The sequence below is a fragment of the Haliaeetus albicilla genome, chromosome Z (assembly GCF_947461875.1).
Source record: "Haliaeetus albicilla chromosome Z, bHalAlb1.1, whole genome shotgun sequence".
NCBI lineage: Eukaryota > Metazoa > Chordata > Aves > Accipitriformes > Accipitridae > Haliaeetus > Haliaeetus albicilla.
In genome coordinates, this window is record NC_091516.1 from 49,832,530 (window position 1) to 49,843,896 (window position 11,367).

An 11,367-nucleotide genomic window follows, 5' to 3' on the forward strand; every position below is an offset into this window, starting at 1 on the left:
TTTAATAGGATGAATATATTATTTGACTGATTCATGTGTAATTTGTAAGATATTCTAGGAGACCTTTTTTTAAGTTCTCAGATGCAAGCAATCAACTTACTTTACAGAAAAAAAAAAGACTGAATAATAGTAAGAAAATTGTTGATAAAATGTTTTGACTGACTTTAGCACATCTATGGCAACAGAGTAAACAGTGTTCCTTCTGGGGTGAAACAGTAAAGTCTTCTTTGAAAGAACATATATATACACATTTTCCCTGTGGGTAGAGCATGCATGCAGTCACTTGAACTAAAGACTTTTAGCTTTAGCTGTACTTAGAGCAAGCTTGCTCATACTTTAATTGGAAAAGAAGAAAATCATGAGAACTAAGTTTGCCAGTGGTGCTGAACTATTCAAGGTGGTAAGAAAAAATTAAGGCTAACTGAGGAATTGGAGGACTCAAGACTGATTAAGCATGCAGTAAAGTGGCAGGTGGAATTCAATGCAAATAAATGTAGTGAGGCGCATGGAGGAGCAATCCTCTACAACTATCAACTATTACCATTTTTTGAAAGTAATTCGGGGGTCATAATAGATCTATAAAAACAACTATCCTCAATGCTTAGTAGCTACCAAAGAGGCAAACAGTGTTAGTCATTACTAAGAAAAGCACTAAGAATAAAACAAATTATCATCAATTCAGCTCTGGCATATTTTCAATTGCTACACTGTCAGATGTATTTAATGTTACTGAAGAGGTATAAATAAATATGCATACATGCATACACACCCCAAACCCCCAAGGAATTACTGTTATGGTTGTCCATTATAAGCTGATAAATAATCCTCCCCTTTCCTTTAAGTATCTCCCATTTATTTTTTATTCCCATGTTTTCAGCCTATCATGAAATGCAAATTTAAGATATCAAGGCTTAAGGTACTATGTTTTCAGTAAACTTTCTGCAAAGTTTTCACTAAAAATCACCTGTTTAACTATAAACAAGCAGGGATTTATCTGATTAAGTATGCAAGGAAAAAGAAGAGCAAAATAAGTATTCACCCACTTCTACCTTATCTTCACTGACTTTCTAAAACAGAAATTGCCTTTTGAAAGTTCCTTTGTTTTCTTTTCTGGCTTCTATGGAGCTTTAACTGTTGTGAATATGTAGGACTTGGTCGTCTCGGATTTGTAACACAGCTTCTGCAGCCATGTAAAAGCACTGGAAATACAAAACTTGGGAAGGTACAAAACTTGTAAACTCTTTGGAGAGACTCCTTTCAGTTCCTGCTGGCATGGCATTGAAATAAAACTGCTGAAAGAAATCCTTTGCATTGTTGACTTAGACAAAGATGCTAGTTGCAAAAACTTCCAGCAAACAGTTTTAAGAAGTTAGATTTTAAAAGAAAGAGGGATGTAGGATACAAGTTAGATGAATCTGAAGCAAATATGTAAGAAATACAGGACAGAATATGTATGCGGAAAAGGAAGCCTGCAGAAGACTAGCTGGCTGTCAGTATTCAAGTAGACACTGAATAGACAGGAGCAACTCGCTGAAGTAGTAGCTAGTTTCTTTCTCTAAACTACATTGTTTACACATTAAGGGGTAATGCAGAAAAATGAGGAATGGTGTAAAATGAGGTGTCATCTAATGATCATTTGAAAGACTTACTAATGATTTGTAAAACCAGGAAGTATACGTAGTAGTAAAAGAGAATTAATGGATGATCAGAAGTTTCCAAAAGTAATTAAATGGACAATCTATAAATTACGATTTTCTATTAAATTAATGGAATCATGTATAAAGTAAGTGGGTTTCAAAATTTAGACATGATGGTATATTAACTTGAGTTTGCAAATATTTTCTCTTATATTTTGCAGAATGAAGAGAAGGCATCAGTCAGTTTTCCCTCACTTCTTAGCCATATGACTTCTTCTTTCTTAAATCATCCTGTAATTCTAATGACAATATATGCAGATTCAGGTGTCCCAGAGATGCTAAACACGTTTTCTCCACTCATGTCATCCATGCCTTGTGACATGCATATAGTCAATCTGAGGACAATCCAATCAAAGGTAAGGTCAAAACACTATTTTTATGAGCAAACACATGATACAGCTTATTAATATAGTTTAATCAAATACTTTATTCTAGGAAAGTAATTTGGGGGGGGTTATGTAATATGATAAACTGCAGCGTGATGACTACTTTTTCTTAATTCTGCAGGAACTAGAGACTTGTGTCTGAGTAACGTGAAATACAGGAATTGTTTTTTGACAACATAATAAAAAGCATAGTACATTTTTCTGTCTCTGGAGGGGGCACATTTCAATGCATTCCCAAAGTTGAAGAGCAGAAGGGTTCATATATTTTGGCCTCTTCTGTATTAAGAAGAATTAAATTTAAGGTCATTAGGCTTTCTTCTGAGTACAATAATTTGTGTTTTTAATAAAGCATATAGTTTTAAACCCATCTGATTCCATTTGGAAGACTGAAAGAAAATCTACCACATCCTAACATCCACAGGAATAAATTGTTAAAATATTTTTAAGCTTAAATACAAGACCTATTTTAATTATTCTAACATCAGCTTATAATCCTTCGTTCCTGTGAAACTGTTCTCTGGCAGGTTTACAAAAAAAAAACCAACCAACAACCCCAAAAGAACCCTGGGAAACAAACCACCAGATAAAAAAAAACTATTTTGTACTCAATATTTTTTTCTTTGCAAAGGAATTTACACAATTGTAACCACCATATTTCAATTTTCTGTTTGATAAATTATAGAATTAGAACTGTTTGTGCATGCTTCTTCCACCAGCTCTTCTATAAATTCTTTTAAGTTTTTCAACACTTTTTAAAATGTGGGTATATTAACTTTATGGTGTATTGCAGTATCACTCACCAGTGCTGTTACCATAGATGAAATCCCTTTTTAATTCTGCAGCACTTACTTACAAACTACAGTTGTCCCTTCTCCGTTAGGGTTTCCATGGTGGCTGAGGTAGAACTGCTCATCTATAATAACCTCAGATTATATTCAGAATATCTGCAGAAATTGCCATTAGCTACTGTTTTATCATAGTTTGTCATTTTTAGTCTTAATCCTAATTTTAAAACTCAAAGAATTAGTTTACTTTCTCACACTTTCTCTGTTAGTAATTCAATCTCATGTACACTCTTTCAGCTGTGACTGTTTCTTATTTTGAATTTCAAAGTGGAATAACTCTTGATTCTTATTGGGTCTTATGCCTTTGAAGGGTTAGAAGAAAGCTTCATATTGAAATTAAATCTTCATGTGAAGTGTGTGTTCCACACTTTACTGTAAAATCTCTTCATTTACCTCAGCCAGTAACACCTGTTTGCTTCAGCATGTCAAGTTCAGGGACAGACCTTCATGAGCATGCCCCCTCTCCCTTTTCAAGGCCTAAACTTCCTCCCCTTGTTTGTATCATGTGCCGGTGAAACCTGTGAAATGGAGAGCTACCTCTGTGTCTGCTTCTTTGAGTTCAATGTTACTACTCATAGGTGAATTCTACAATTTTTTCTGGGCTATACTGGCTCCACTGTCCCAGTTGATATAAGATTGTTTGAGGCTATGATCTCTCCCCTGTCCACAATTGTGTATTTCAATGATTATTTGATTGACAGCTCTTGAGCTTGCAGCATTACTTTTTGCATTTCACAGTGAAAGTTATCAGTAGTCATAGGATAGGAGCACTGTCGTTATAGGTACAGAATAGTTCTTCCTGACAGCAGAAATGGCACTATGCCTTGCAAATAATTTCTTGCATGCCAGAATAGCCTTTTTAAATCTGTCTTCACTTTCTGCTTCCTTTCTTTGTCTTCCAAAAGTTTGAATGAGAAGTGTCATAATTCTGGCTAATTATATAATGCAATTTTTTCCAGAAATGTAGATGACTACTCCATTGCTTTAGCTGTTGAAGTTGATTTTCAAGAAATTATATCATTATAATGTCACATAAAAGAGTATCAAATTAAAGTATTATTAGGATTTAAGGCAGAAATCAGAATGCATGAGAATGCATTAAAGCATAATCGAGAAAAAAATGTAAGGAAATTCCTAGTTTCCCTTTAAACTCTGCTCCTCTCAGTGGGAAGAATATTGCTATTGTTTTAAGATACGTGATCTTGTCATGGAAGAGTCCAATGCCTTAGGAATATGAAATTTAAAGAAATTTTTAATAAAGCTCAGTTTTTAAGTTTCTTGACACAGATTTCGCCTAATGTAAATAGACTGGGCTTCAAGATTTAAAAACTGAGTAAATTTGTCCCTTTATACTCAATATAAATACATATTTTTCTCATGTTGCTTGAACTTTTCAATGCATTTCTGTTAGCTAACTTTTCTGTTAGCTTACAGTAATCAGATAAAAAAGTGTTTAAATGGTTTTTCTTTCTCATCAAAATTTTAGCAGCATTGTCCTGGGATGCCACTTACGAGAAAGCCTAGCAAATTTCTTTTTCCATCTAGAAGCCTGATGAGAGACCTGCATTTTATTTCTCAGAGATCAAAATTAAATGAAACTTTGGCAGCTCTTCCAAGAAAAACAGTCAGAGATTTGATAATCCAGTAGTTAAGGAATTTTTGTCATATAACAATGCTGTGAAGTTTTACAATTTTAAGGATGTTGTTTGTTGAAAATTGATAAATTTGTTACAGGTTTTCATGCAGTTAACATGGTCATGTTTAGAAGGTGTATTTGATGTAAATTAGCTTCATCCTTGCTCAGACATTCCTTAGGCTTGCATACACTTAATCTAATTTACCTAGAGATGATATAAGAAGAGGTAAGTTAAAGTAGATAAGGAGGCTGTGGCAACTTATTGTCTTACTCCTGCTTTGGTAATAGGTTAGAACTTCTTAATTTATTACACATGGATGCTATGTGCATGATAAAATCCTTAGAATTCTAAAAGGTTGGCTACTATATCGTAGATGTTTATACTTACGAAAACTCTTTTCCCTTAGGTGTCATTAATTGTTTATTAACTTCCTGGTTTAAATCTTTTTAATTACGATAATATTTAATTTTAAAAACTTGAGATATTAAATATTCATGCCATCATTTGAAATGCGTACATGCATTTGTTATGCAGATTACTGCAAGATAACTCCACTGTAATAGAGAAAGTTTTGATACCCATTACTGGCTCGTCATTTCTAACATCAGTTTACCCTGTAGGAAGTCAGGCTTTTGCAGTATGAATTTCATTATTTCACTAATCTGATGTTTAGGCAGATGGTATTATTTTGTGTGCATAAAAATGTCTACTTTTAAGTGCAACACTGTCACATCAGCAACAGTAAAAACCAAGTCAGGTATTTCATAGTTGGAGACAGAAAATAATTTTGTCACATCATCATTATTACCTTACTTAATGTAGAAAGTGGTACCACTGTTACAATAAACAGGATAAGAATTTTTTGAGCCATCAATGATATGAAGTACTGCAAGACTGTTTGAATATGCTTACTGTAGACATCATTCATTAATTAAAAACTTGATTTTAGGTGGTTATAAGCTAATGTTGTTCATGAAAATCTTCTCAAACTGAATTTTATTCATGATTTGTAAACTATGCAAAGTTTTTACCAGTCAGTGTTTTACTGCAAAGTATCTCACTTCAATTCCAAATACTGATGAATACATTTTTACTCTTTTTAAATGAGGAACACAGAAAACACTATCAGTTTACCATTTCTTATTATCTGAATGAGTACTTAATACTATCAATTTGTCACACTAGGAAGCTGTGTCATGCTGGGTTTCCAAGAAGCTAGTTCAAGCTGTTCCAAGATCTCCTTTATTATGAGAAAATTGGTTTTGATCTGAAGCCTGTTAGATTAAGACCCTTCTTGTTTGTTACACCTTCAAGAGCTAAAGCATCACAAAGTGCCTAATGTTTGTTGGCATGGGTTTCTCCAAGGCAATAGATACTTACTGAAGTACCAGAAATGAACCTAACTCATGGCAGAGACTTTTGGGAAAAAGCACCAGTATGAAAACAAGTAAACCAGAAATAAATTAGAGAAAAATAGCCCGAAGAGCTGGCATGGCTGCAGATAGAACCGTATTTTTTATGCCCTTATTATGTATGTAGTAAGATGAAGAGCTGAAAAATGTAAAATGACAACAAAAAAGAAATAAAATAATGTGTCTTAAAAAATAAATTACTAAGGTGAGTGTAGCGATACAGTGAACAGTTGCAGCATGAAGGACATCTTGTCACATGCCACTCCTGTGGTGTGAAGATAGCAAGTTTTTGTGTAAATTGAAGTTTCCCAGCCAGTGCTAGGCTATGACTTTGTTTTCTGAAGTACATATCAAAATAAGATTCTGATTTGAGGCATTTATATGCTATCCTTATCAGCATTTGTTCTAAGTGATTTTAATGATTGAGTCCAAACTAGGAAGTTGAGATTGTAGGTTACTCTTGGGTTGCTCTTTGATGCCTATTGAGGCTCAAGAGCCCTGTATGTCTCATCTATAAGCATAAAATTTATTTAATATTTGTATTTTGGTGTACAGTTTCATGTACACCTTAAGCTGAGTTACATTTTAGAGGTCAGCTTTGATGGAACATAGTCACAGTGAGTATTTAAAACTGGCTATTGTAATTAGCATATGATTTCTAGCTTGGTTTTGGTTTTACCATGTAATTTTTCTGGGAAGCCAGTTAATGCAACTGTGATAGCTACACCTAAATTCTGAATCTGTACATGTGCATCTATTGAGCTTTGAACTCCATGGTTAAAAACTTACATTTATATTTTGTAGTACTTTCTCTATCCAAACTCTCTGCTGTTTAGTTCTTTCTATGTTTAGTCTTATAAACATTAAAAGAAGCATGACTGTTCAGTCTAGGCTGAACATTATTTAAGACATAAGTGGCTCTATCACTGTAAGGTAACAATAATTTTATGAGGTGCTAAAATGTCTTTCTAGCTCTCCTACTTTCTGAATAATTTTTTATTTTGTTTATTTGTAGGTAGATACTGAGCCGTCTGATGAAGCTGCTCTGATTCTTCACAGAAAGGGATTTGACTGTAGATTTTCAAACAGAGACATGGGTCTTCTCTGTTCCACTACTCAGGGAAAGGTATACTGACATTTTATGGGTAGCTTATCTTCCAAGTACTGCAGAAACATTTAAGTCAAATTATAGGTGAACTCTAGGTAGTTATTTCTCAAGAGTTACACTTTCAGGATAAAAGTTAAGTTTATCTTGAAAACTGCTTTCCATCTGATAAAGATAAGGATCTGCTGGTGTGTGGGAATGACCATGTAAGCATCAGGAAGTAAACTTCTAGGTCAGTTTTAATCTCATTAACTTCCTGTAAATGTTGTTTTCATATAACACTGATCAGTATTTCTCATATAATTTTTTAATAGTGTTTCAGAACTTTACTTAGTAAAAACAGTCAAATAACATATTCTGAAGTGTATCACATTAATAATATCCAAAAAATATATGACTGTTACTTTCAAAACTGTTGCTTATTATAGCATGTCCTTTGTCTACGCATACTCACTTACGTGACCATTGCAAATATCTGAGTGTTTTGCAATTGCTATAGAATTGATGTGATACATAAAATTATGAAATATAAATCATACAACTTTGTTCTGAGGGTTACAGATGGACTGGATGGTTATGAATCTGTAGAAATTTTGTAACCAAATTTTGAAATGGGTTTGGGATTTTCTTTAAGCAGAAGAGTAAGTGTTGTTTTGTTTAGAAACAAGAAGAGCTTTAATCCAAATATTTCTGATCAGTTTTTTAATACATTTATTTAACTTACTTGCTTTGAAATGTGACAAGTGAACACTGCCTAAAAAGATCTAATTTAGCCTGTGGCATTTGAGATGTGGTATTTAAAAATATTTATAATCATCGTTAAGAATTGCCATGCTGATACCTGTAAGGAGATGCATCATTTGGATCATTGTTAGAGAAATAGGTTAAAGTCAATTTTAAGGTATATACTGTATTTTCTAAACATATTTCTTTTTTTCCAGATAAAGGTGCATAAACTCTTTAACAAATTCAGAGTGGAAAGTCTTACACCCGCATCTTTATCTTTGATGCATTCACCTCTGGATGCCAGAAATATAAGTGAAATAAATATGAGTTCTATGGAGATAAATACGTTCCGGATTCGGCTAAGATGAAATCTGGCTTTAATACTCAGATAAAGAAGAGGAATCTGCAATTATATCTCCTCCAAGTTTCTCGTGCAATAAGAAGCACATTATTATTATTATTCCAGCTTCTGGATACTGTGAGAAAAACATGCATTCTATGATTTTTTTTTACCAACACAGTGAAAAGCCATGTTGCAAGCAACTTTTTTGGTGATTTTTTTGGTTTGTTTCTTTTTTTTTTTTTTTTTTTTTTCCACAAAATGGCAACATTAGTATAAGTTAATGCAACAAGTGAAGAAATTTCTAAGGATGTTAACCTCTCAACAGATTAAATCTCAGGTTAAATGCTAACTAACGATGTTTCTGGTGTTTTAATTTTCATAAAGAGGGGATTGGATTTTAAACAGCCTTCTTAGCTGATCCTTGATGAATTTATGTACAAATAATTCAGCATAGAAAGTCCTGATGCAGCTTGGAAATAAAATGGAGTAAAATATTTGTATAGTAGCTAATGTCCAAATATTTACAATCATTTCTATAAATGACAATAATCTCAATTTATTCCACAATTAATTTCAATTTATTCAACACAAAGGGGATTATTAATTGTGGTAAAACGAAAGCCTGCAGTACTTGTGATGAGTGATGGTAGATTTTAAGACTTCTACCATTCACCTGAGTTATGTAAATAGGAAAACATGAACCTACAAAATAATTTTGCAATGGAAATGTTTAATAAAACTCCCATTTTGTTACTTGACACACTGGGATATGTGCAATTATTCCATTATCATGTATGATGAGAAATGTCCATAATTATCATGAATACAAGATTTTTTATAAAACTCATTTAGATACTGATGTTCTCTGAAATGAGTTTTCTATTTCAAGATTACCATATCAAGATAAATGTGCCTTATTTTTTGATACGTCTTGTTACCATTTTGGTGTCTATGTTAATGTTTTTGGGGGAAAGGTAGTTTATATAATACTTAAGCTGTGTATCGCCTATTTGACAATGCTGGCCACACTCTGATCTATGTCCTCCTGCACCAAGTTTGTGCTATCTTATTCTGAACATTTTGACTATTTGAATGTATTAAAATGATGTCATAACATGAAACAGACAAAGAACAAGAATTACTGTAAAATCTAAATTCAGTTGCTTTCAAGAAAATTGCAGCTTGATGCAGAGAGTTGACAGTAAGCAAGACATAGTTTGCAAACCCATCAAAACATGTGCTTGCATGTCACAGACTGTGGTGACCTGTTAATTCAGAATCACGTGCCTATATTTTAGACAACATTTTTCAAACTTGCAACCTCATTTCCATTGCCAGTGTTCACGTTACTGAAGAATGGAGTCTTAATTTTTGCTTTGTTTTCACATATTAATTGGTATTTAGTGCTGAAGCCATTCAATTGTGAAAAATATTTCCCTAAGTAGACCTGCTGTTTACAGTTAATATATATAAACATGCACTTCAGTATGATCCCATTTCCTAGTCTTCATTTATCTTCATAACTCTTTATCCTATCCCTTGCTTATGCGTTACTTTTCCATCATTGCTTATCTTTAATACTAATGCATGAAAAGTCATCATAACTGGTAAAAAGATGTGCTATTTTCTAAGTCTAATATTGCCTACTGTATTTAATTTCATCATTGTTGTTCCACAATGTATCAAATCATAACATGTAGCTACAGGCTATTTTAAAATGAAAGTGAAACTTTGATTTCATGCATTGTCACAGGTTGGATCACTGTTGAGATTGTGTAGATTTCCCTACCTAATTCAATCTACTGTGTGTTTTGTAATTAATGGAACTTAGTAGGATCTGGTGCAAGTTATATCAAGAACATAAGAACCACTAACCACAAACAGAAGTATCAGATGAATCCAATAAATGGATGTTTTCATGCAATAAACATGTACTGTAACTTTTCTTAGCTGTAGTATTTGAAAATACTATTTTTTGTTGGAACTCAAAGCTTGGTAGAATTGCCAGCAGAAATTTCTCATAACATGTATTTTGTTACATCTTCAGAATTAAAATGCTTCAGAGACTTAAGTGTTCTGTGCAAGACAGTTTTCAAAATACTATTTCAGTTTTGTTAGGCAGAAAAGTAAAATTTTGATGCAATAAAGTTATGAAGTATTTTGCCTGTTGGGATTGCTTCCAAAAGATGTTTCATATAGCATTTGGTCTTTTTGTTCGTCATCAACTGTACAATCATGATGCCTGAATCTTCCTTAACCAGCAGATCTAATATTTGTTCCTTTCTTTTGCATTTTTTGTGTAGCAACAGAACAGCCTTCAATTTGGGATCCTTTCCTGAAATCCTTAACTAAGTCAAAACTACAGTCAAAGTCTGATAATAAATCTTACTTTAATTGGTTCAGAATGTGGCTGTCAATGGGTTTGGGTTTTGGGTTTTTTCCCCAACAACTCTTAATGAATTCTTGTGCTGTATTTTTGTTATACTGGATATTTCAGTTAAGCTCTTGTTTTTTTCTGTGAATTAACCATCTAATTTAATCATATTCTTTTCCTTTTTTTCTACTTCTATAGCTGCTGGGTTTATGACTACTGGTTAAGAGAACCAAGCATCCTTGCCTTCCATTATGGTTTTAAAGACAATGCTGTGTAAGAAATGGTTTCAAACCTCATAATTACTTTCCATACCAGAGTGGTACCTTTACAGAATTATTTTTTTCTTAACCTTCCTTTATCTAAAATGTCTGGTTTACTTGCTCATATTTCTGAAACAAACTGATTTCAACTGAAGGTTTTGATACATTCTCTTGGAAGGTTTTATATCTTATGGGGATATGTAAAATAAGATCTCTAATAAAAGATAATGTTATTGTGAAATGTGGTCAGTGTCGTTAATAACTTAGCCATAGCTAATTTAAATTTAAAAAAAAAAAAAAGAGAGAAACAACAAGCATGCTTCTTTGAGAAGGTTGCTATATCAGTAGCTTTTGGGAATGACAATTACCTGTAGTGAGATGAACTCCTGCTGAAAGATGCAATCTATTTCACAGTTGCCAAACAGAAGAAGATAGATGCTAACTTCAGAGACATAAACATGTGTGATTGCACAGTGTTGGAAGGGAATGGGTAGCTCTTCTCTGACAAAAGAAACCTTGCACTGACGTAGCAGAGAATGGTAGAAGGTGTAAAATTCTAGAATTTTTTTTTTTACTTGAATT

General features: G+C 33.1%; 1 protein-coding gene across 2 annotated transcripts in view; it reads left to right on the forward strand.

Moving 5' to 3' along the window:
• Positions 1-11,026, forward strand: part of MAN2A1 (mannosidase alpha class 2A member 1) — a 137,801-nt gene extending 126,775 nt beyond the window's left edge. For both annotated transcript variants that reach the window (XM_069777163.1, XM_069777164.1), the window contains exons 20-22: positions 1,859-2,053; positions 6,993-7,103; positions 8,024-11,026. In XM_069777163.1, coding sequence (XP_069633264.1) covers positions 1,859-2,053; positions 6,993-7,103; positions 8,024-8,176 — 459 coding nt within the window. In that variant the 3' untranslated portion in view covers positions 8,177-11,026. The remainder of the gene's footprint in view (positions 1-1,858; positions 2,054-6,992; positions 7,104-8,023) is intronic.
• The last annotated feature ends 341 nt before the right edge of the window (positions 11,027-11,367 follow it).